We start from the raw sequence: 26,755 nt of genomic DNA, 5'->3' as shown, positions 1-26,755 counted from the left end.
AGCTTAAGAGGTAGGAGGCTACTCTACAAACCTTTACCTTCCAGCCAACCGTCACTGGTGTCAGGAGATTGCTCACATGTCACTGAGGGTATTGGCTATGGACAGCTGGATTGCACCAGCAGGATTCAAAGACCATGTCCATCCACTTGAATTGCTAGTGGCTCTGATGCACTAGAAAATTTGCTTTGATTTCCATCTCCAGAAGAGAGTATCTTTTCCTCATACACAGGATGCCCAGAGGAAGAGATGGAATCCCTCTTTCATCATGGTTTGTGGGGTTTTTTTTTAATATATACATAAAATGTATATAAAGCATATAAGTATACTTTTCAGAGTACAGCAATTTCAGGAATAACATTTCTTTTAAAAGAATTGTAACAAATTCAGGTTGAATATAGAGAGAATTAGAGGAAATAAATGGGAAATTTTACCTAAGTGGGGATTATAAAATCAAGTCCAGAAGAAAGGAACATTCCTTCTACAGTATAAAATGGCATTGTCTTGTTTGTAGGCATTACTGCAGAAAAGATTCACCATACCAGAAACAGAGAGGCAAAACCACCAATAAATCTACCACTGTGTTTATGGGATGGTACAAAATTCATCCCTGACTTATGCAACCGAAATTCAGTTGAAAGCAAAGTGGAGTTGGCAGGTATTTGGACACAAGTCTGTTGGACGGAGAGGGATGGCTGTGTTGTCCCAGAAAGCTGTTAGGCGCAGGATCCTGGAAATTCAGTGATAGTGGCTTTTACCTACACAGCTGACATTAAGTTAATTTCCTAATTGCCTGACACTCTCCAAAAACCTGCCCAGCTTGAAAGTCAAATATAAGGTGTACCTTACCTCACCTAGAACAGTACATAATAGCAGCTGCTTTGTTAGATGGGTTCTCTCAGCTTTGCCCCAGGATGTCCAGTTAATGCTTTGCAAATGTCTGTTTCCCATCCCAACTGAAATATTTCTAAGAAATATGTTTGTATGTGTGTATACACGTACAGAGAGAGAAAGAACATGTATCCTATGTCAAATAAAGTGAGGTATGTTCTGCAGGAATTAAATAAACAGCCCACATCCCTCCTCCCAAATGTAGAAATTTTAAAATACTATGCTAAGACAAATGAACTGAAAGGCTGGACCTCTGTGCATTCACAGAACCTCCTGCAAAAGATTTATGTAGAGAGTATCACTGTTTCTACCCTGTCCCTCTCTAAAGCACAGGTTAACAAACATCAGAAAAGAATACTTCAGCTCTGCATTCACAGATTTTTTGGTCAGCATTCAAATATTCCCAAAAAAGTTGTCTTTTACCCCCAAATCGAAGAAGGCTGAGACTCTCCTTTTGCCCTTACCTATTTTTTTGTCTTGTACAAACTGTAAACATTTCTCAAAAGATAACCACGTCCTTGACAATAATTACAGCACAATTACTAAAGTATGGAGAGTTACTGATTGTGGATGATTAGTATTTCAGGATTAGGTATTTCCTCATAAGTATCTCTTTAGGGTGGTAGTACACTTTGTCCTGTGTCTGGCCAACCAGTGGATTAGGGAGAAAATTTCTCTTATAGATCACTGTACTCTTTAGAAAGTCAAGGCATACACTATTTAAACATTATTTACTGAGAAACACACGTGGTGATAGCTGCCTTGCAGAATAAGCAGGAAACATTCAGACATAAAATCCATTACCCTTGCTAACAAAAGAATGAAGAGAACTACAACATTTTACTCAACCATCTCAAAGTAGTAAAATAGTCTCTAGAAAAGTCACTAAGCAGAAGCGTAGAGGGCTGGGAACGCTGAGCAACCACATTAGGTTATTTACCTGTTTCGGTGTCTCCTTGGGGTGCATGACAATAACAGCAGTCCAGGAAGATGACATAGTTGAACACATTGAAAAACAGACCCGCAATCCCAACAATGAGGACGAGCAGTGCTTTCTCAGTCTTCTGAGGATTGATAAACCTCTTGATTGCCTCAACGAAGATGCTAAACATCAGAGCAGTGGCAAAAACAGAGTTGCCAAAAGCTCCCAGCACATCTGCCCGGCTGAAGCCGAAAGTGTTAGCCTTGTGCCATCTGATGCGACTGAACCTAACGCCAAACAAACCGATGATCATGGAGATCAAGTGAGAGAGAACAGCAAAGGCATCTGAAGCTAAGGAAAGAGAATTGCCAACATAGGCTACTGAGATCTCAACAGCAAAAAGTGCAAGGCTGACCACGCACATGAGGATGAGCCTGCTGCTCCTGCCCGAGTAGCGACCCATTTCTCTTCTTTTTTGAGGTTCTGTAAGACTGAGCTGTGCGAGGAGCAACTCGCTGCCTGTGATTCTGCCCTTCACCTGTCAGCGCTGCTCACATGTGGGAGCTGCTTTTATAGGAAGCAGTAAAGCAATAAATCAGTTTAAAGGGCAGTTTAGCAAGATTTCTCATGTGAAGGCAGCCTGGAGGCTCCAGTCCTGTAGGGGTTCCACCCTCAGGAAGCTTTTTTTTCTACAAAACCAAAAATAAACCAAGGGACACTACTGGGAGCACCAGCACTTGCTACTCGACCCAATGGCACAGTCCTAAAAAAGCTGATTAAGGCCTAGACAGGAGAGCATAAGAAGGTGGCTCAGAATTTTAAGCAATTAGAGAAGTCATTCCTTTTGCATAAAACTCTCCCCTGATGTGTGTTTCAGCCATTTCTGTTGCCAGTGACTCTAGTACTGAGAAAATACTAATACAGGCCTGTGGAAGAAGATACTTGAAAGCTATGTTGTGTGGACATTGTTTTTAAGGAAATGGTAAACGTGACCTGCCTGTGAGGGCTATTGAACATGTCCATAGAGCAAGTTACAAAGACAACTGAATTGATCTTCCATTTTAGCAACCTAGAGTTCTCAACTGCTTGTACTTTTGACACATTTTAACATTGCCCATGGAAATGGAGCAAAGTTGGAGGCCATTTTCTAAATATACAGCCAGTAGACACGGAAGCTGAGCTTCAACAATAAACCCGAACGCATTGTTTATTTCTCATTTAGAAAACCCTGCCTATCTCAAAATCCCAACGTATTCCTCATACGCTTGCAATGAAGAGTCAGATTTGAGGAAAGCACAACCAGAAGTTAAGGGGGAAATAAGAGCTGCAGAAGTCCTAGCTTGTACTTGGCGTCATTTCTGGAACAGAGTAAGAACCTGAAGCAGTAACATTTTTTTGTCACTCATTGTAGCACTTGTTAAGCTCTTGAGTATGTGCATGGTTTATGCACACTCACAAACCATGGTGAAGGAAATCCAGCTGCTAATAGCACACTAGGCAATATGGATGATCAGACCAGGTGCCTTCCTTGAAAAGTTTATGATCCATTTTTTTGTTTGAAATGCCCATTTGTGTACATATATAAACACAGTTAGTTACAAGATAAAACGGAAGGAAATTACATTCAGTACAGCCACAGAGAGATAAGATAATAATACTGATAACCCGAGCTGACCAACTGTCTCCACTGGCCTTAGACTTCCCAAGGTGAATTAACTTTAGGTTAAAAACTCAAACACCCACCCCCAATTTTCATTTATTTTTTTTCCCTCACAGGGTTTTAACAGCCAAAATATTTATGTTTAAAGTCCAGTTTGTTAGAAGCCTTGCCTGCCAACAGATGTAATTTTTAACATTCGTTCATCTGTCTACCCACACACTACAGCTGCAACTCTTGAGGGTTCCGTGCACCCCCTCCTGCCCCCATTTTAAGAACACCACTAGCCCCGGTAGAGTGAATTAGTAGAACTAATTACAACATTGAAACTGGTACTTGCCCTTCTTCCTCTTCATCATCTCCCATCTGTGTTACTACTTCTATTCCAGCTATATGTATGGTGCTTTCTTCCTTCTTGTAATAATGTTCAATTACTTTATTACCTGAACTACAGAGCATGAAAAATTGGGATTTTTTTCAAGAGTTATTCTCCTTTCAGTGGTAACAGATCAAGACCAAACTTCAGAGCTCTCAAAAGTCCTGCCTGACACGAGATTTTGATTACCAAAACAAGAGCTCGAGCTGAATGAAGCATTCCCTTTGCAGCAGAGCTAAAATGCTCGCGTGTGCTCTATTTTGTCAATAGGGAGCAGCACCACGTTAAGGCAGTTCCCCTACATCACACCTCACCATGCTATCTAAGCCAAATTTATCAGTATACAACTATAAAAACTAAGGAATACTAAGAGATTTGCAGTTCTGTTATAAACACAAAGTAGTATCATTTAACCAACTGTAGTGTATTATTCCGATTCAATATCTACTACGAGTCCAAAAGGTTTTATCCCAGTATAATTAAGAGTATGGATGTTTCTTTCATGCTTTACAGATAGCCCAGATTGTGCTTCTGGCGAAAGGAGACTTCACACTTGAGGTGTCTCTCCCAGGCAGGCATTAGCCTCTCTGCAGAAGATCACCACAGAGAGAGCTGCAGGAGAGTCATCCACATTCCAGGCACTTCAAGCCCTACTATGATCAGGAAGAAATATGCTGGGGAAAAGAAAGAAAGAAAAAAAAAGGGAAAAAAAAAAAAAATGAGCTGGCCTTCTGTGAAATCTCTGGCTTCAAACAAACCCATTTGTAGGTTGAGAGCAACTCATTTCTAAGAACAGTGTTGTCAACATGTTTACTCATTAATTTAATCCAGTCAAATGGTTGAAGGTTGGCTGTTTGTTCAAACTGATAAGGTTGCAGCAGTGTTAGAGACTGCATTTAATTTTGCCTTTCCTTTGTTCTGTGCTATTAACAGCTTCCACATCCCATTTTTAAAATATCAGCATTGTAGAGTGTTTCAATGGGAGCTGAAAGTGCTTGTCTGTTCTTTTTAATCTGTTTTGCTCTGTCAAAAAATCTTGGCACGATCCTGACTCATGCCTGATGACACTGAAGCTGCTGGTTACTGCCTCTCCCCTTCCCCCAGCATGAGAGTCCTGCAGCAGCCAATACCTCTGAAGACTAGTCTTAGTTACTCATCATTTGAGGCTGGGAAAACATCACTGTTTAATTCCAGTCAATGTTAGAGACAGCATACCATAGAAAGATCTTAGGGCCACTCTTCTGGTATGTCAGCTGAAAAGGAAAGAAGAATGCATGCACTGACCTCTCAGTCCCCAAATCCTTTCCTCATTACTACCCCTGAGACTTTATGGACTGAGAAAATATCTAGGAAGATGGATACAAGATAGAGGATTTTAAGATGCAACTGAAGCAAACCCTTCAGAACTAACCATCATCCAAGGAATATTACAGAGAAGTTCCAAGTTCTCAAGCACTCTAAGCAAGCTGATCTGAAATATTTAATAATTTGCACACTTTTCTGTGAAGAACTGGGGTATTATCACAAGGTGCATGATCCTAAATTGGACAGGCCACTGGTTCAAATTTAATACACAAAATTTTGACTAGGAAGGCTGACCATAGGAATCTGGACAAAAGTAAACATTTTGCATGCTTTTGAAAAGCAGAGAAGTGTGAAGATCTGGGAATAGCACTGTAAGTCTCTTGTATGCTTAAGACTTTTAGACTATTGATGCTACGTAAAAATAGGGTTTTGGAAACAGGTGGTCATGTAGTATTCTGCCAGAAAGTCTGGGAAGGATCTTACTGGTCCAACTTTTTAATTGCCAAGTTTTTGCTAAACTCTTTTCAAGGAAAGGGGTTTATGTAGACAGCCTTCCAATGTGCAGAAGAAAAAAGTGACAAATTAAACAGGTGTCATCCAAAAGTTATTTTGTGCCAGGGGTATCTCACTTTCTTTTTAAAGTCAATCCTATGCTCAGAGTGGAAGTAATTTTATTTTCAAAATAATTTTGTAAATCTGCAACATCCAGCCTTCTCTGCTAAAGCAGCACATAGGAAGTGCAGGAAAGGCAAAAGGGTTTTCTGAAACATGCTATAGATACAACCACAGCCTAAAATCTTTAGCACCGAAAATACCTCTCTTCAGATTGCCTTTGCATTACTCATTGCAGTATCACTGCGAGACAGTTATAAATGCCAGTTTATAAGATAAGAGAAACAGGGGTTTGAAAAATATCTGCAGGAAATGGCATCTACCTGAATCTTGCTAACAATGTGGCATTTAATCTAAGATAGCCGTTCAAACTTGTTTTACAATGGGGTGAAAATATTCCTTGAAACACCTGGCTCTAGGGGGAGTTTTCAAAAAGGACAGCATTTAGCATGCCTACAAGTTAGCAGCAAGTCTGTACTAAAAACTAAAAAAAAATTGAAGGTAAAATTAAAAGCAGATGTTTTATCTGTCAAGTTACAATAAACTGTACCATAGAGCGTTTATGACATTCTCTCCAATCTTTCGGGCATTTTCTCAATGTACAAGCAAATATATGCACCAAAGTGGAAAAAAAGACAGGAGCAAAGGATACCTATCCTCCCAATTTAGCAACACAGGAAAAACAGCACCAAAGCATAATACAGCTCACAATACATGTTTATTATTAGAGATGTTTACAGAAAACTCTGTGAATTACTGCTAGCCTATGACTGACAATTGGGGGGGGTTATGGTTTATGGCTTTGGTTTTTTAATCATTTAAAAAGTCACAAAACTGATTAGGTTTGGGCGCTATTTCAGTTCTATTAAAAAAAGTTCAATTCACAGATAAAGGAGAAGGTGCTTTCACTGTAATTTAGTAACTACGACCAAATAGGGTGTAAAACTTCGCAGGGTTTTTGCCGCAGACACATCTTGCCCCACACTGTAGTTCACGAAGAGGCTGAAAAGGTATGCAGAGGCTTTTTGCTCCCATGGAGGGGGCACCAGGCTCAAGATCTTGATCCCTGAAATGAAAGTATACTCATAAATAAATACTTTTATTTAAAAATAAAGGTGCAGTGAAGTGTGTTATACATAAAATCTCACAAGCACACTAATTAATATGAAAGTTTCAGAACTATGGGACTGCACATTAGTGTCATACCCGTTATACCCGGAGGCATCTTACAGTCCTGCTTTATATTAAAAACATTTTGATTTTTATCTTGATAGATACTCTTCAGTTCAGTTTCATTTTACCTGGCAGTGGTCTTCTTGATCCAATCTTCGCATTCTATTTCCCCACAAAAAGGGATTTGTACAATCTGAAAGGGAGGGGAGGGAAAGTGTGAGAGAATAAAACAAACTGTTATATATCTAAAAAATTGATCCTTGTTTCTGGAAGATTCCTAAAGCTTAAGATCTCATATACACTCAAAGTGGGAAAAGTTCTGATTGCTACAATTGAATTTTAATAGCTCTTTCTCATCAAAGAAACAGATAAGCACAATCATCCCTCCTTAGTGGAGCACAGAAAAAAACACATAAACCCAAAGCAGTATTTAAATCAAGTCAGAGTGCCAATTTTATTTTTTTAACCCAATATATCTTCCTTCTATGGAAAGGATAAATACTGTTTTCTACAGAAATACTCTGCTTTTCAGGAAAAGTTTAAAACTTCTAGACTGCAGAACCAAAGCTTGCTTACATACTGCAAGACAGAGCTTTCCTAATAAAGTTTCCATTTCTAATTCCATTACTATGAATTTTCATATTTTCTGAATAAGGCAAGGACACACGTATTTTAGAAAATAGAATTGCCAACAGCACATTTTTCTTGGGGACAGTGGTGTGTATTTTCCTGATGTTTTCTTCAGTTAGCTTAACTGAAGAAAACTGAGAAAGTAAACTTGAAATTATAATCTCATACACTCTTCTCAGTACTGCTCTTAGCTACTGTAGCAAATCTCTTTTCCCAAGTTTTATATTCCATTTTACTGATTTTTTTTCCCATTTTTAATGAACTTTCACAGTGAACATTGTTTACTACTAAAAAGTAGGATTACTTTTAACAATACACCCCCTACACACATTTGAGCACTCAGGTAATGCTAATAGCTGAGGGCAACAACAGTTACTGAATGTCAGCCCTCAGAATCATTATAATTCTATCCAAACTGTGAGTAAGGTTTGCTCATCTGTGGCTTTCTTTCACCAAATTTATATTCTTAGTGTACAGACATTGAAGATCAGGCATTTTACCCTCTCCATAGGCAGAGGGTATCATTTGGAACCTCTGTGTTAGGAGAAGAAAAGGGGTTCTATAGTATTTCATCAAAATTAAAGGATAATAATTTATGTTCATGTACAAATACAGAATTAGCTTCACATTCCATTCCTGCTCTTGGAATGAGCTTGACTCTTCATTTCAGTTTATTCTTATATACAAGTTTACTGCATCTCTTAAGATTTTTAAGGGCTTATGTCTTCTTCAACTGTTTCTTTGTCTTGAAGACAGTCAAGCATAGTTTCAGAGTGCTTTTTTAATTCAGAAGTGAAAGATACATGATGGCACATCTTGAAATCACAATGCATGACAGCAGTAGTACTAGCTGAACGTACGTGCAGAGCACAATTATTTGTTAAGCAAAGACTAAAGATTTTTGTTTTTTTAAAGCTACCACTAGAATCATCAGATCCTTTAGAGACATGTGCACCAAGGAAATGACACTTTGCAGTCAGTAGGAAGGGCCCAAAGCTGTTTGGAAACAGAATATTTCACACTTGTATTTAGTTTTGTAGAGGAAAATAAAACAGTACTACTATAATAGCACCTATGCACCAAATGTCTAAAAACTCTATTCCTCAACTTCATAAGCGTGCTAAATCAGTCTCTCCTCTGAAATTAATAATTATTCCTTTAAATCTTGTTATAAATTTAATTTAAGTCCAATAGAAATGCAAGAAAAGAGTGTGATGGAAGGTCAAGCCTAACCAAGAATAATTTAAAATTATTTTTGAAGTTAACAAAAAGCACTATGAATTCTTGGCACTTGTGCATTTTCCATCAGAAATTTTAAAATTTTCAGAGTAGATCTCACTGGCCCACAAAAACCTCCTGATGTCTCTTTATAAACACAGCCTTAATGACTGATCCTGGGGATCCTACTACTTGAACACATTTATCTGAATACATGAATAATTTCACAAGTGGAGGTTTGTGACAGAATTTTGGGGTTAAGAACTTCTGTCACTGGATCTCTGAAGAAGCAGCAGCAGCAGCTCAATTTTCTACTAAAGACTTACTTTCTCATCTAAACTTGAAATACTTTGATAGAACTTTAAAATTTTCATAGATCTCTAGATGAGTACAGCTCAATCATCCACGTTATGGGTTATTCTTACTATCAACCCAGCGAGGCTTCTGACTGGTAGTAACTCTCAATGAACCCAATGGCTTCTACTCAGGTCATAAAGGCAAAACTTTGACGTAAATAGCATGTACTTTAACCTCTTACTTGGACTCTATTACGAGATTTGACAAGTGCTTTTGACTGTTTGCATTAGAATAATGACAGTAAGTTTATCTTAATCTGAATAAAATATTTATATTAATCTCTCTGAAGAGCACTTTCTGATAAAAACGTAACACTCTAAATGCAAACCACCAAACCACAGCATTGTAAGTCACTTCAAGACACCCCCTCACCTCTGGCACGGGACTAAATTTTGAATGGTGATAGCCAGAAACACCACATTTAGTAAATATGGTATTTTAGCAAAAGAAGAGACAAACATGTATCAGAAATTTTGGGAAAGCTAATTTCTTTTTGTGCAGCTCTACAGGAGAGGCTTCATCTGCTTTTGAGGGGAGAGTTCCATAAAAATCACAACAGTATTTATATGTAAGCTTTGAAATTTCTAGCCCCTGATTATTTGTAAGGGACAGAAAGTGTGTAAAAGCACTTATGGGGATAAAATGAAGTAGATTTCCTTACTTTTCCTGAATCAAGCTCTTTCTGAAAGTCCTCCATAGTATTGGCCACCACCATATGACTTTTTAGGTCCTCAGAAGCTCTAAGAAAAGGAAAAAAAAAAATTCAGTCAGGGCAGATTTATGCACATGACGTCACCGGCCAAATAAACTAAGTTTTCAGCGTCAGTCAAAGCAAAAAGTTACAAGAGAAGCTATATATTCATTTGAATCTTCCTAATCAGGTTATGTCTCTCTACCACTTCTGCTCTCAGAGATAAAATTTTGAGTAATTGCCAATGGGCTGCTCTCCAGGTCGCTGCACATTTCACCGTGTTAATTCACACTGCTGTAAATGTCAGTTCAATACTCATCAGCTGTAGATAGAAACAGGTACGTACTATAGATGTAGATTTTTTTCTTTTTTAATTATGTTCTAAATCTAAATAGCATTTTAAAATGCTTTTTATTTAAAATGCTTTTTAACTCGGTACAAATATTCTGCTTGTAAGCAACTCTGATCACCATGGAAGAAAGTAGGAAAATTCATCTGCCACAGTGCTGGCTCAGCACCCTGTTGTTTCTCAGGGTGCTTACAAACAACTATTTGGAATGACAGACATGCAAGGGATTTTGGCATATGCAGTAAGTGCAAATAACAGTTCCAAAAGCACTTGACTGCTTATAAGAAAACAATCCTATGAAAGCCAATAGGATAAAGCATCTTAAAATACACTTCTGAACATAGAACTTCAACTACTAAAGTTTCTCCAACAACTTTGTATCTTTCAAAATTCCCTACCAAAACATCTTTCAGGAATGAAACTTGTGTATTATTATTCCATAAACTATTTATGGTATATTTGTTTATTAATACTTCACATTAATTCACAGAAGTATTTCTTAAAATAAATTCACAACCTTTAACATTCTGTTTCATGAGCACAATAGGAAACTTCCATCACTGTATGTGAACAGGTTTCAGAGGCAGAAAAATGAAATTAAGAAAATTATGGGCCTAACCTGTCTTTCTCCACAGATAAACTAATAACATGAGAAATTCTTCTGACAGGTAAAGGGCATCTGTGATTAGCACAGCCATTTACTGTACCTCTTAATTTACCTGCTATAAAGATTAGCATGGATCTCCTCCAAAATCTGCTTCAGTCTATCTTCTGCTTCATGTTCAGAAAAGGTCAGCTTCTGTCCTGTGTCTCTTCTAACAGCTACAAACTGTTGGCTCTTCATATCTCGTGGTCCCACTTCAACTCTGACTGGAACACCCTTCATTAAAGAAAAGTTAGAAGTTATGATGAATAAGTCATTCTCAGAAGAGTTCATTTTCTCTCATTTTTTTTTTTCCCCCCTGAAGCCCAGTCTTAATATGGAACCACTTTACACATTTAAATTTATTTGAAAAAAATCAACATATATTCCACTGCTTTTATGCATTTCTGTCTTTCCCATCCACACTGTCTTCATTTGTGCATTATACCCCGTTCCCACCTTGCTGCACTAGCTTGGAGACTGCATCTGTGCCATCATGCAAGTAACAGTAAGACAGTTAAAGCACAACTGAAACTACACTAAAACAGTTACTCCAGTTAGTGCCAGATTTTTAAAGTCTGAATTATTAAGACTTCTATAGTCATTTTAATGTTCTAGTTCATCTACCAACACTTCCTAATTGTTTTCACAGAACACTTTCAACAGTATGAACAGCAAATAGCAAAAGTTCTGCTAAATATAGCCCTAATATCAAAATTTATTGCACAGAATATTTGACTACAATCAGATAATTGCTTCATTTATGTAAAGCTTTTATGCTTCATAAACTTCGGTGATAAGAACCATGGAGTTTCTCATCTCCCATATACTATTAGACAAAGAGTTTCCATTTTACTAGTCAGTTAAGAGTCTACTGAGTCTAATTTATTTTCTCTACATCTTGCTAACATGTGTCTCCAAACTGTACACATTATTTCATGGGAAATGAAGAGACTAAGTGCAAATGCATTTTGGTGGGTGCTTTTGTTGCAGTTTTTTTTTGCCCCAAGGAAAATGTAATCAGTAAGCTAAAAAGCTAAAAACATTCTACAATGTTCAACAGATGAACAGGAGAATCAAAGACATTTACCCAAGCTTTCTAAGCATTTTGTACTCTGGAATCTCTTCAAGTTCGCAGCTTCCAAATGGTTCCCTTTACCTCCCCCTCCTTATTTATGCTAAAAATATGAATAATATAGTAATATCTGTCTGAAGGGTGAAAAATCTACTCCTACTGCAAAGCTACATAAAAAGCTATTCAAAACTGTTATTAACAAGCAATTTAAACTGAACATTCTAGTTTATGATATAAAAAAAAAGCTGTCTGCATAATTAAAACTCATCAGAAAGTATCTAATATTTCTAATTGCAATACTACTTTCCAGTGGAAGCAGGATGCCTAATGGACATGTAGGATGACTTCCTAAGAGCGAGCAATGGAACTAATACCAGACATTATAAAACAAGTACCAATGACTTGGCTCTTTTTGGAGGTAACATGAGAAATCTGCTAAACTGAAAAGTACATAAGGCAAAATACTTTCCAGTTCATTCTTGTACTTACTCCAGTACCCTTGTATTTTTTACCTTATCAGTACTCAATAAAACAAGTGCACTTTGTTTGCAATTAGCCTTAAGATGCAATTTATGTATTATGCTGGACACATTAGTAGATTTTATAAAAAACACCAAGTTTGCCCCATGCTGTGCCTCCTTGATAAACCTAATTTTATTTTAAGTCTCCCAATATGGATTCATGCATGACATGCAAATCCTAGCAAACACAGCAAGTCTCAGAAAATATATTTTCTTCATTTATTAATGAAAGTGATCACTGATTATCAGGCAGCAATTCTTCATTTAGAGAAAATATTTGCTTTCAGAAGACAGGGAATGCATAACATGTCTCATACATACCACCCACATATAAGGTTCAAAACACTTCCTGGAAAGAAATGTACCTTGAGTTCCCAGTGGTTGAACTTCCAACCAGGTGAATAGTTGTCTCTTAAATCAGCCCGTACACGGATATTAACACTAAGCAGCCTATTACGATATTCATTACATTTCTTCAACAAAGCCTCTTTGTCCTCTTCAGAAAGGGAATTTGTGATGCCACAGGGGATAATTACAACCTGCAATATAACATCACATGTATGTAACTTTATAAAAAAATTACCTCTTAGTTATTATAAAAATTTAAAATTTATTGTGGCCCTATATCCCAGTGATTTCTTTTAAGTTCTCAGAAGTAAAGGACACATTTCCCTTTTCATCCAAACAATACAGATACAATTATTTTAAATGGATGGACTATTAAAGGGAGGGAGCTTGTCCACTACAAGAACCCTAATGATTTGTATTAGCTTTATACAGCATGCTGTGTAAGTAGACAGCTCCTATCCTATGTTAAGTCTTCCAGGTGCCTGATATGAAATGCTCATGATTTCCAGGACAGGAAAGGAAATAAAACAGCAGTTTTACACACCTGAACACAGGCTACTCGAGGTGGTAGCACCAATCCCATGTTATCTCCATGAATCATTGTCATTACACCAATAGTTCGAGTTGTAAGGCCCCAGGAATTCTGATAAGCAAACTGTTTTTCTCCTGGTTTCTTAGGATCTTCAAATATAATTTCAAACATCTTTGAGAAATTCTGCCCTAGATGATGTGACGTTGCTCCCTGAAACAGTTGCACACAGAAAATTCTACTCAGTAGAAAGTTAAGTCTATCAAGCATCAGTGCAAGGTTTCCATCTTACTGTTTTTACTGAAAAATATATTCTTCTAACAGATAAATACCTGGATAGCTCTTCCACTGGCAGATATAAATGCCTCTACAGTGGTTGTATAATCACCTCCAGCAAATTTCTCCTTCTCAGTCTTCCTTCCTTTCACAACAGGTATTGCTAGGAGATCTTCATACACTTGAGCATACAAATCAAGTATCTGCATCACCTATGATGAACATACTGTTTTAAGAATTACTCAGTATTTTGCATTTGCTAAATCAGGAAATATTTTTATATGACAGAGTCTAAAATCTTAAAAACGTAACACTTAGTCAAGATTGTGATTAAAAAAATTAGATTGTTTCAACTGCTTTAAACTTTGGCTGTTATCTTCTATGAATCATATGGCAACAACTATAAACCATGACAGAAAACAAGAAGAGTCACTGCAGAAATGCCAGTGCAATGGTTACATTGACCTCTAGTTTCCACCTAAAAGTCTGAATATCTGCTAAGTAAAGAAAGATACACCCAGATATTCAATGAAACATGTCTTCTGGGCAAAGGAAGTGTTAACATTTCTAGCAGTTAACATATGAACCTGTTATTTAGATTTTTAAGGAAAATAATTTTTAAGGAAAGCATTCTTTACATATCACACTCTTCAAACTCCCCATATTGTTTGAAGAGACTAAAGCCTCAGACATAGGTTACATCTGAGAAAAAAGATGGGTTCTAGTACACTTGGCATTTTTCATGAGGTCTCCCAAAGAAAAGGGGACAGATTTCTACAAGGTCCTAGTAAAAAGATCTGTTTGTCTTGCTATGGAGCAAGGTAACTTTCTGAAAGCAAAAGCACCAGCGCATTTGGTTTTACCTCCTCTGCTGCTTCTTCATATGTTGCAAATGCTGTGTGACCCTCTTGCCAAAGGAACTCACGAGTGCGAAGGAAAGGCTGGGGATGTTTGAACTCCCAGCGCTGGAGTGGAAGGAAATAAAAAAACCTGAACATCATGATTAACACTAAAGTGTCAAATTATTGTTAAAAATAATGTTTATAAATAAATAATAGAAAATTCTGAATAAAGATAAAAAGTCAACTATCCACAGATTTCCACTTAAACAATATAACTAACAACATACATTGATAGACTGTGTTATATTAAAAACAGTGAGAAAAACAAATCACATAAACCACGTTCATAGATTTGCCAAAAAATAGGTGCTGTGATCAGTAGCATCATGCTATGTCTACAGAGAATAATTGTCCTACATTGCACTTACAATACAAGAGTTACTCAGAAATCGTGCACAGACATACCACAACATTGCACCACTGATTAAGCTTGATAGGAAGATCCCTGTGGGACTGCACCCATTTTGCATAGGCAGGATACATGACTGTAAAAAGAAAGCAGCCTTGGGTTTCTGCACAATACTGCCAGTTTATGCCAAATCTTTCTTTTTGCTACATATAAGCTTAACATTCTCTGCTGTGAGAACTATGCTTTTATGTTTAATTCTCTTTAAAACACATTTTTTTGTCTTAACACATATTTTCGCTGAAAGGAGTACTTTCACTTCATGCTGCATCTCTGCCAAGTAGCTTGCTTGCTGCTGGTCAAAGTACAATCCAAAGCTTAATATCTAATGACATTCTATTTGAGTCACTGGCTTAAGAGTATGTAAATACCTCTAGGTTCATAAACAGAAATGCGCTGACCTCAAGATTTCAGGATGCTATACCATACCTGATTCAATTAAAAACTCATCCAGCCTTAGGTCTTAAAATGTTTGTTTAAATTACTCAGAGGAAATTTTAGTAAAAGCTAGTTTCACAGCTATAATCAAAGTACATGCAAAACAGAAGTGAATTATGAGATGAGAAATTTTCTTATAAACAATATAAAACAACCAACCAAACATGTTTTTCAGTGAAAGAAAGCCAGTCTACAGAATATGAATGGAAAAATGCCCAGTGTACATTTCCTGGAGAAGTCCATTTAAGGAAACATACAGTGTTGTGGCATTTGCCAAATCTAGGAAATTTTGATAAGAAGTTATAGAAAACATTCTGAAAAATGTGTTTCCACTTTTCAAAAGGGACTCTTGTCTATCAGCTACACTATATAACTGTTTTCTTTACAGACAAACTGCATGAAAAGAGGTCTACCTGTTTCACTTGTGGGACGTACAGCAATCGGTTCAGCCAGATCTGTTTTCCCAGATCTTGTGACCCAAGCAACCTAAAGGAAGGCAAAAAAAAAGAGGGAGAAAAAAAAAAATTAAAAATTCAAACAAAACAAGTTTAAAAAACCCCTTACTTTCATACTCAGTTGCAGACTAAGTGGTTGGATTTTCCTGTACTCAGATTACAATAATGTTTTGAAGTGTACCTCAGGAGCAAAGTCAGCAATATGAGTCTTCTCTTTCTCTAGGGCAGCCTGAGACACAAACATGGGGAAGTAACAGTTTTCCACTCCAAGTTTCTTGATCTCTGCATCAAAGAAGTTCTTGATAGCTTCCCAAATAGCATAAGCCCAAGGACGAAGAACATAACAGCCACTCACATCATAGTATTCAATCATCTCTGATTTTGTGATCACCTTTACAAAAGATAATTTAGATACTGAAATTTCAATTTAATACACAAATAACATTCAGTAATTCAAGTGTGTGGCATGCAATTCAAGATAAATCTCCTATTTAAAAGTCTTTGTGCTCAAAAAGTTATCAACTACATGCTTTGAGACTGCTTTTGTTACCTAAAACTAGAGCAAGTTAAGCAAGGAACATTAAGTTTAACAACAGATCTGAACAATGTAAACACTTAACTAAAACTGAATTTCATGAATCCAAGTAAGAGACAGCTGCTAATTTCCAGGAACCAACAAACTGCACTTTTGTAAGAAATGTCTCTAGCTCATGTCAGAAAAGATTTTTATTCCTTTGGGTATACGCAAAAACTATACTAGTGAGAGGCAATGTACACCACTATATCTATTTACACTGTTTCATAAGTAGGCTAATCTAAACTAATCATCTCTACTCCGATTGCTGTGAACCTCATGAGCCAGCAAACTCATCCCATACCAACAGGTACTAGCTTTTGTTATTCATCATCTTGACGTGAAATACAACTCCCAAGCCTATGAAGTTGTGGATACCCCCTCCCTGGAAGTGTTTAAGACCAGGCTGGATGAGGCTTTGAGCAACCTGGTCTAGTGGAAGGTGTCCCTGCTGCTGGCAGGGGGGTTGGAACTGGATGATCTTTAAGGTCCCTTCCAACCCAAACCATTCTATGATTCTATGAAATTCCTATCACTTCACTAAAGTTTTGCAGTCTTAAGAATTCATATATGAATTAAGAAAATCCTATATATATGGCAGGAGGGCAGGGTGGGTAGTGAAATGGTGACACTCATCCTTTTTATAGCTTCCTAAATTTATTCAGCTCTTCAATCCAGGCACTTCTATTTAAGACCATAACAATGAAAGAAAAGAGCAAGTACTTCACTTTGTATTAAAAAAAACCCCAAACAAACATAAATACAAGATAAGATATAAATCCAAAACAGATACTGATTTTTAAGAGAATGAAATAATTCCTTAATTCAAACTGATGTGCACTTACCTGAGAGAACCAGTCTGCAAGATTTTCTTCTTTTTTAGCTTCTAGACCCAGCCTGTGGTATTAGAAAAGAACAAGATTTGTGTTGTACGGCATTCAGCAGTGAAATTTATCCTAAACTTTTTTCTTTTTTTCTGAGGGGAGCAGAAAAAGGAGGGCATGGAACAGAGTATTTTAATTTTACTTCATAAAGCTAACTTTTCCCAATTTTTTTTCTATCAGTTCACTACATATTGGCTGGTAGGAATTGCTAGTATTTCCTTACCTTGGCGAACAAGAGCACTTCATAAAAACAGCTCCGTTTCTTTTCTACTATTAGAAAGGGTTTGAACCCTTCTAATTCTCACCATGAATAATGATGCATTAAAAAACTGAAGCACCTCCAGTAAGAACCTATGATTAACCAGACCTGTGTGTAAGCTGTTTTACTCTTTATTTAAAAAATTTCTTACTTAGCCAGTGGCTGCAATTTCAGGAAACATTTGCAACTTGGATTCACCATTCATGTGAATGTCAGTCACACTGTTCAAGACTGAGAACTCACTTTAACATCAAAATAAAGATAACCAGTAAAACTACGATTCTAAAGAATGCTAAACTCACCAGACTCAAATGACAGTAGAAAAAAGTAAAGTTTTTTTGGGGCCAGACTCTTTTCAGTGGTGGCCAGCGATAGGACAAGGAGCAATGGGCACAAACAGGAACACAGGAGGTTCCTCTTAAACATGAGGAAAAACTTCTTTAACTGTGAGGCTATTGGAGCGCTGGAACAGCTGCCCAGAGAGGTTGTGGAGTCTCCTTCTCTGGAGATGTTCAAAACCCGCCTGGACACTTTCCTGTGCAACCTGCTCTAGGTGAACCTGCTTTGGCAGGGGGGTTGGACTAGATGATCTCCTGAGGTCCTTTCCAACCCCTACTATTCTGTAATTCTGTGATTTTATATCTCTACAAACAGAGAAGTTTTAAGAGGAAAAAATGCATTTTTCTGGCATAATTTCTATATAAAATAACCACATCTCTGTCTCTAACGTGATTTATGTATCTGAAACAGGAAATAAATAGTCCTGCATAATACATGCTGTGGAAAGACTCCTAAACTTCTTAAGGGTGGGAGCAGGAGAGGGGATGCACAGCAATCATCACTGGAGAGTTCCACCATCAACAACAGCAGTGCCTTACCCTGGGTTGGGCTACATACTTCTCATGGTACTCGCAGTAATTAATTTGGAAACCCTGGTACAATGAAATAAGCATAAAGTGTTTCTTTTTCTCCAGGGTTTATACTGAGGAAGATATTGCAGCACATTTACAGAAGCAAATAATGAAACATAGCAAGTTCTCAATGACAGTAACAGTACCCACAGTAACAGAGTGTGCAAACTGCTTTATGCTTTCTACAGGCTAAGTAGAATTTCCCTCTGTAGGTTGCTGAGGTACAACTGACCCTAAATAAACTTCGGTAATTTGCTTTTGGCTTGATGCTAAATATGAAAATTAACACAGTTATTTTGCAAATGTCCATGCTTTCAAGTGAAATAAGAAACCTGTAAAATTCTAAATCTGAAGTGGTAAACAGTTGAGGTTTCTAGCAAATAGATTAAAGATCACATCTTTACCTGGTCTGTTTTTTAGGGCCTTGACTTTCTCCTGATCCGTTTGAGGGGAGCTCATTACCACTCTGTCCTTGCAAAAGTTCTTTCTTTGGGCCATCATTTTGCTTCTGCTGCTTACTCTGCTTTTCGGACTTGTTATCTTTCTCTTTTTTCTTCTTGTCTTTGTCATCAGCACCACTACCAGAAATTGGTTTATAGTCAACTCCTGTAACAGACTTATACTGGGCCTTCAATTGAAGAAGCTCCTTAACAGCTGCATCTATCTTTTCCTTGAAGAACAAAAAAATAAAGGTAAGTTTATACAGAAATCACAGGAATAAAAAGGCTCTATCAAAAACATAAAATTAATCTGTGTATAGCATTGTAGGTATCCACACAGTCCTGGGGGAAATATCTGCAAAAGCCAAGCTTAACTTAAATGCTTTAACATTTTAAAGACCATATCTGACAGGAATAATTTTAAAAGTACATTTCAGATCTCAGAATTCAAATGCTGCCTATTCTAAATGTACATTTCTAATTCCCATAATCACACTGAATTTAAAATAGATTTTTAGATTTAAATACACATATTACATTTTTTATTACAGTATGTTTTTACCTTTTCCGCTTTTTCTGATTTCAATTTCCTAACTTCATCTCCTTGAAGAGCTACTTTGCTAAACAGGGCTTTAGCTTCAGGTGTGTCTGGACCACTGGGTACTGTGTTTGATGCCTGAGGCAAAGCACCTTGAGCTACTGGTGGATGTCCTGGCTTGTAGTCCTGCCCAGTCTTTTCCTTGTAGTCAGCTTTCAGGGAAAGAAGGAGTTTTACTGCTCCATCTATTTCATCCTAATATGGAGGACAAATAGCAAGACATACTGGTGAGAATTAAAGAGAGAACTGACAAGAAGCATTGATTTTCAGGCTAAAAAAATAGAATTTCCATCTAGCAATAAACACGGCTTCCTAATTAGGAGAAGACTCAAGTAATAGCTCTTCTCTAAGCAAAAGAGCATGTTTGAGAGCTGTCACATTGTACCAGAATGTTCCCCTAGCCCACCTGGCCAGCTACAACCTGTTAATAATTGCAGCAGAATCGACACTCAAAAATACAATAAACTGTTTTAGAAAATAATTTTTAAAAAACCAAACCAAACAAACCAACTCAACACCTAAACCAATTCTGCAAGGTAGAAATATAGGTAGAAAAAAACAGCAGCTCCTGAAAACATGCAGGTCTTGTGTTCTTTTCCACAGCTATCACTGAATTTGTCAGGTTTTGAAGTCTTGCTATTGTTGCAGCACACTAGACACTTTTATTTACACTTGTCCCAAATACAGCAAGAAAAAGTAAAATACATTAAAAACTTCTGCAGGGTTGATATCTGCCATGCTTGTGCCTATGCATCTAGATGTGAGAAGTTAAGTTTGACTTTCTACACCAGCTGAATTTAGAGTTTACATCTCAGTCAAGAAAGTATTCAGCATCAGAGTAGCCTTGTGTGGTATTATCAAACCATGCAAGTTTGATGGCTAAGCTATGACCCGGACATAAGGGAGTTTATTATGATCATTACCTGGTGAAATATTTCCCCCCAGTGGCAAAATGTGGTAAGAATTACAATTGCTTACTCTCTATTTACTATTATACCTTGGAAGCTTTCTCTGCTTTGAGTCTGCGTACCACTTCCCCTTGTTCAGCTACATTATCATGAAGTGCTTTGCCATCCACTACATTACAGGGTGCCAAGTTACTGCAGCATACAGAAGATGGAAGTGTAGAAGAAGGTATACAAGGAGGAGCTGAAGGTGGATTTCCAGGCTTGTACTCTTGACCTGTCTTTTGTTTATATTCTGCTTTTAGATTTAAAAGAATTTTCACAGCTTCATCTATATGTTCCTGAAGCAAGAAAGGAAAGACAGCAGTTGCAGATAAAGATAGAAATAACAGAGTTGCAACACAATAGCTAAGATAACATAAACTTCACTCAAATGGCACTAACATAGCTGTTGTAATGAAATTTCTAGAGCTAACTTGTTAGAATAAGTTGTCATTATTGAGTTCTGTGGTAAAACTTTTAGCCAGAATACCTAAGAGTTGCACATCAAAGAACCAAATCAGGCAGTATATGCAAGGGCTGACTTCTGTGCCATGAAATCTTCAATTTAAGCAGCTTAGTTTCTTCCAGTTACAGTAGTCCATGACTTTGTACACCAGAGAATGGCAGCAAATACTTAGACTCTGAATAAATAGTTCTCTGGCCACTATATTACTACGAAATTTATTATGGCCATTCTAGCTTTCAAAGTTACAGCCCTTTTTTCAAGTTACTGCCTATAGTCTGTTTCACTTATCTTGTATCAGTAAAAAAAAAAACCTGTTTATTTATTTTCCAGGTTCTCTGTGCACTATCACAGAACTCATGAAGTCAGCCATATCATCAGCTTAAGAGAATGTGGGAGAGCACTTCACGGAATTTGAAAGTAGTTGCTTAAGTTCACAAAACCTGTAATAAGGTTTTAGCCTAAACTGAAAATATTGTTCCACTGCTAATAGACCTTTGGAGCTTTCTCCGATTTAAGTTTGCGGACGACTTCGCCTTGTTCAGCTACTTTGTTGTACATAGATGTGCTGTCTACTGGACATGAGGATGGAAGAGCAGAAACAGGAGAAGACTGAGGAGGGACAGGTGGGCTTCCAGGTTTGTACTCCTGGCCTGTCTGTTGTTTATATTCTGCCTTTAGTGATAAAAGGACTTTCACAGCAGCACCTATCTCATCCTGAAAGAGAGAGGAAGAGGCAGAAAGAGGGAGGAACAAAGACATAGAGATATAAGACTCTGAAATGCATCTTAAATAATTTTATGAAAAGACCTGCAGTTTATGCACACCTATTCCATTTTCTTAACTGTTTAGTAGAGTTGTTCAGAGAAGTTTTCTCTAGCAGTATCCTGCTTTAACAAAGTAACTCTTGTTAAGAGATATACAATCCTAATAGTGCTAAGTAAAATTATAACAATAAATTAGTTTAGATCTTCCCATTTATTTAGATTTTATGGTGCCACCAAGACACTACTATGAACAGTATTTAATCACCAGGCAAACTGTGTTATTTCCCATCTTTTCTTGCTCTGCATTAGAAAGAATGGAAAGAACACAGCTACTAGCAGCTATGTTTTCTATGCTCAGTTCCAGCCAGGCAGATGTCTCAAAAATATCTGTAGTATTTCAATTTTTACTTTCTTTTTTCCTTCCTGGTTTTGAGGTTTCGGTTTTGTTTTGTTTTGTTTTTAAGTTCTAAACAGCAACAAGTCAATCCTATGAAGTCACATAATTTGACCATATTTAGTTAAATAAATAAATACTGCAGGACGTTTTAACCCCAAGGACCAGATTTGGATACTTAATCAACTCATGCTGTGGGGTGAATCCTGCCCGCATTTCAGAACAGCAATCTAAGAAATACAGGAATTTACTTGCATCTTTATGAATACAAACTTAGGTCATACATATCTATCTAAAAGATAAGTATTCGTAAACACAAGTCTTGACAGAACAGAGCCCAGTCCAAATAATGATCGCTATGAAAACACCGATCCATAAGCACCCATTCACCTCCACAGACAAAGGACAAGGGGCTATGCAAACCCAAACACAAAAATATGAATCAGCCACCTTAGGTGCTTTCTCAGCTTTCAGTTTTCGGACCACTTCTCCTTGCTCTGCTACTTTATCATATAGGGCTTTACTGTCCAGGGTACCACAGGTCTCAAGATTTGAAGACTGTTCAGTCACAGATACTGGAGGATTTCCAGGCTTATAATCCTGGCCTGTCTTCTCTTTGTATTCTGCTTTCAAGGCCAGCAACTGTTTCACAGCTTTATCAATATCTTCCTTTGCTGCCTTCTTAGCTTTCAAGTCACGAACTATATCACCCTGTGCAGACACCCTGTTGTAAATGACCAGGTGACTTTCAGATACAGCACAGGTTGGAGTAGAGGTATTACAAAGTGGAGCAGATTTTCCTTTCACAGCTGAACCAGCCTACAAAAAAACAAAACAAACCCACAAGTATTCAGCATGATAATCTTGTACAGTAATACATTTTCTAGCACTTTTCTAAAACACAAGTTTACCTCTTTCTTTGCAGTTTCAGCTTTGGTCTTTTCTTTTGACCCGGATGTTGGCATTTCCTTAGTGTGTCCATCAGGGATGTAAATCAAAATGCATGGAGCATCTTTACAGCTGTAAGGACTATAAAAGGATTTATAGAAAACACAATAATAAAGGAAATACAAGATACATATTAAACATTTATTGAAATAAATGTTCTACTATTTCTACAAGATGCTCTGGCACAACTGCAAGTTTATCTTGGTACACAACTGTAGTTACCCAAATTTACATAATGGGGGATCTGCACTGATTCCTGTTACATACAAGCTTTCTTTATGTGATATTACTATGCTCAAATGCAGTGTAATTCAGTTGTTTGGTAGTTTGCTAAAGAACTGTTACAATTAAATATTATGTGCATACTCTAACTGAGCAAACACCTGTTTCATTCTGTAACAATGTTCTTTAATTTATATACTTAGAATCACAAGGAAACCATGATGTCTTTACTAATTCCAAGTTAGCTGGGGTGCACCAAAAGTGCCCTGTACTTGGCTTAGACAGTTTGAAGAGGTAGGAACGTACAAGCTAAAAACCATGCCAGTCCACAGAAATATTCCACAGAAAGGTCACGGTAAAGGGGAAAATATTTGCAGGCAACATTACTCTTGCCAATGCATGTGTGAAAACATTAAAACACAGCAAGCTGAAGCAATTTCTGGCTTAGGCCATTCTTAGGTAGCTTACCTCACTGGCTCATAGGGCTGATCACAAATAAAGAATCCTCTCCTCTGAAGCTGTATGATGTCCCCTTTTTTTAACTCCCTAAGGCAAGGATCACCTAACATCAGTTCTTCTTGCTGCAAGTGTTAAAAGAAATCAGTGCAAATCTAACAGAGCACAAGAAATAGTAAGAACTACAGTAGAACTGTAGGATAGTGGTGATTTTCTGATTTGGAAGTGTTGAAATGTTAGTTAATTCCAGAGCAGTAGAACAAGTACTAGCAAGAAGGTGCCATGTCATAAGAATGTATCAAGACAGAAACCCAAACTATTGGTCCCAGATGTGTAAAAGCCAGGTAAAGCCTGAGAAAAAACGTGAGCCAAATTTTTAATTTTGAAATTATGAGAGGTTAAATGGAAACATGGAAACTAGGTATACTAGCACATGATTTACTTATTTGACAAAGGAAACCTTTAAATCAAAAAAAGAGGAACTAGAAATAGGGATAGCAAAAAAAACCCCAAATATTAAGCTTCGTGGATAAAGGGGACAGAAAGATAACTTACCTTGCTATTTCGGTTGATATATTGCTTGAAATCTTCATCTTTACTTAGAACTGGCTTAGTGATCAGATGCTCATAATTAACACAGACAGCTGGAACGAGTGGGGCTCGTGGAGTTTCTGCTAACCAAGTGATCTTAGTTGTTTTTTTGAAGTCCTTATTCTCTAAATTCAACTTGGCATCAATGGACACAATTTTTCCACTTGAATTTCTGCAGGAAAACAGAAATGATAAGAGTAAAGCCTAAATTATTAGTTCTCATTTGATAATACAGACCATCAATAGATTCACTGAAAAACAAGTGTTTAGAGTTAATTTTTGAAGTGTGGGAGACATAGAAAATGAAAGAGTGTATTCACACCTGCTGAAGTTCTCCTTTAATTTTGATTTCTTAAATATCAAGAGACAGTAAACAACATGGGAAAGAAAAATCTCTACATATTTATGTCCTCTATCCCAGCTCACCCCATTCTGCCACTGTCTCAACACAACCATTTCAAAGATACTATGATGACATTAATGGTCTCCTTCCCCTTCTGAATAGTTCTGAAACTGTGATAGGTTTAGTTTTTCAGTATGCAAACGAATTATTTGTTACAGGGTGAAAGTTGTTAAAATTCCAGGTGGTTTTTTTAATGTCTGAAAAAGCTGTTTCACAGTGGAAATATTACTGCAGAAACATGGAGAACACTGGATGAGAGGGACAAAAGCAGTATGAGAACTGACTGGTGATTTCAGACCTGAATCTACAGTAAAATATGCTCTATGCTAGGATGTAGTTTTGTGGCACATTTCAAAGGAGATATCTATATACAGAATCACAGAATGGACATATATGGACAAACATTAATATTTTACTGTTACAAAGCTACCCATTTAAAAAAAAAAAATCAACAAAGAGCTGAAAAGCAAAAATTAATTTAATCTCCCAGTAAACCAGTTACCTGTTTAATTTGTTGATGATAACATTGCCCCAGTTTATGAACGTAACCACCTCTCCCTCTGTCAGGGTCTCTGCATCTGCACCCTCGATCAGGACTCTGGAGCCATACCACACGGGTTTCAACCCAACATCAGCATTCTGTCAATGATTTTAATTTCAAAAGAAAGACTGTTACTATATAAGCTGACTAAAGTTAACACAGTACCAAAACACTGCTTTATTTATGATAGCAAATAGATGAAGACAGAATAAAGACAACAGCAGTAACACAAAGCTATGGTATTCTTCCACAGCTCCCTCAGGTTTCTAATTCACAAGTATTACAAGTGTTCCTCTGACTCAAAAAATGCTATATACTATCAAATACTAGCACCAATACAATGACAGCATACGCTGTTTCCTTAAGGTCCATACATCTTTAAGATCTGACAGGTAAAAACCAAGTAAGATTTTCTCAAGTTTCCATTTTGCTATGCAGATTGCCTTGAAAAATAATTTCATAACTCTCATTTTTGGTTTTTTATATAGTTAATATGGAAACAAATATGGAGTTTCTCTCAGCTACATAGATTTTTAAAGACAGAAATTGTAAATATGTCACTTATAACACTAAAAATACTCAACTTTAAAGCATTTCAGCATTGGAGATACTTTTTTTTTTAAAAAAAAAAGGCAGACAGATGGGAGTTCAGACTTTTTCAACTGATCAGGAGTTTGAAATTTGTTTCTTCTGGTCAGTACTTATTTAATTATATACTAGGGGCAGCATTTTTAATATCAATGTTTTAATATGCTGTCTTGCATCTGATCAAACTTCAGGTTTTTTGACTCTTAAAGAGTCACAATTCTTACTTACATCTGCTCAAAACCTGTTTCCTTGGTTTTTTGCCATGGGAACAGAGTAAACTAGATGTCCACCTCTCAGTTACAAGAAATGGCTACAGGAAAACTCAAAGCAACAAAATAAAAACAAATAAATGAAGCAAAACTTCAACACTATTCACTTGCTTCCCAGTATAAGTGTGATATCTAAGGAATGCTTTCCGTGAAGCTTAAGTACAATTTGAGATGCCACACTCAAAAGAAAGCATCCATCCTAATTGTAGTGCCAAAAATAATTGTATCAGTAACAAAGTACCCTTCTTAAGGGGTATTATTTTGTTTACTGGATAAGAGCATCAAATTAGCAAGTTCTTTCGATAATAAGTATTTGCTATCCTAATTTAAAAGTCATATTAAAAAATTCAAAGACTGGTAGAATTAAAAGGTTAATACAGGACTTCTCTACATAAGTCTAATTTTATTAACTATTTTTAAAACATTTCCTGCATTCCTCAGTCTTATAGATAAGCAGCACCCAGTGTACTGTACCCATAAAGCTTGAATAAAATTTTATATTTAAACTTCTCTATGAAGGTTAGTATCAAACAACAATAAAAACTGTCAGAGCATCACCACTCCATTCTTGTAACATCTCGCCTCTTCTGAAAACTCCCAGAGAGGCCTTTCAATGCACTGTCTATCTGCACTCTACACACTTACAAAACCAGTTTCCTACATCCTCTTAAGAGAACAACACATTCAATAGTTGCCCAGGTTTTGACAATTCTGTGGGGAAAAAAACAA

General features: G+C 36.9%; 1 protein-coding gene across 1 annotated transcript in view; it reads right to left on the bottom strand.

Annotated features, from left to right (window-relative positions):
- Positions 1-6,459: 6,459 nt before the first annotated feature.
- Positions 6,460-26,755, bottom strand: part of EPRS1 (glutamyl-prolyl-tRNA synthetase 1) — a 39,116-nt gene continuing 18,820 nt past the window's right edge. The window contains exons 15-35 of the mRNA XM_029086998.1: positions 25,131-25,267; positions 24,190-24,397; positions 23,647-23,759; positions 22,920-23,037; positions 22,459-22,827; positions 21,343-21,564; positions 20,435-20,683; positions 19,402-19,632; positions 18,804-19,069; positions 17,191-17,242; positions 15,953-16,162; positions 15,730-15,802; positions 14,878-14,957; positions 14,434-14,535; positions 13,627-13,782; positions 13,310-13,507; positions 12,783-12,956; positions 10,898-11,058; positions 9,800-9,878; positions 7,062-7,126; positions 6,460-6,826 (exon numbers count right to left, since the gene is read on the bottom strand). Of these exons, the coding sequence (XP_028942831.1) occupies positions 6,676-6,826; positions 7,062-7,126; positions 9,800-9,878; positions 10,898-11,058; positions 12,783-12,956; positions 13,310-13,507; positions 13,627-13,782; positions 14,434-14,535; positions 14,878-14,957; positions 15,730-15,802; positions 15,953-16,162; positions 17,191-17,242; positions 18,804-19,069; positions 19,402-19,632; positions 20,435-20,683; positions 21,343-21,564; positions 22,459-22,827; positions 22,920-23,037; positions 23,647-23,759; positions 24,190-24,397; positions 25,131-25,267 (3,414 nt within the window). The 3' untranslated portion in view covers positions 6,460-6,675. The remainder of the gene's footprint in view (positions 6,827-7,061; positions 7,127-9,799; positions 9,879-10,897; positions 11,059-12,782; positions 12,957-13,309; positions 13,508-13,626; positions 13,783-14,433; positions 14,536-14,877; positions 14,958-15,729; positions 15,803-15,952; positions 16,163-17,190; positions 17,243-18,803; positions 19,070-19,401; positions 19,633-20,434; positions 20,684-21,342; positions 21,565-22,458; positions 22,828-22,919; positions 23,038-23,646; positions 23,760-24,189; positions 24,398-25,130; positions 25,268-26,755) is intronic.

Source organism: Antrostomus carolinensis, unplaced genomic scaffold (assembly GCF_000700745.2).
Source record: "Antrostomus carolinensis isolate BGI_N321 unplaced genomic scaffold, ASM70074v2 scaffold15720, whole genome shotgun sequence".
NCBI lineage: Eukaryota > Metazoa > Chordata > Aves > Caprimulgiformes > Caprimulgidae > Antrostomus > Antrostomus carolinensis.
Note: the sequence above shows the minus strand (reverse complement) of the source record. Positions and strands in the feature narration are given on the sequence as shown.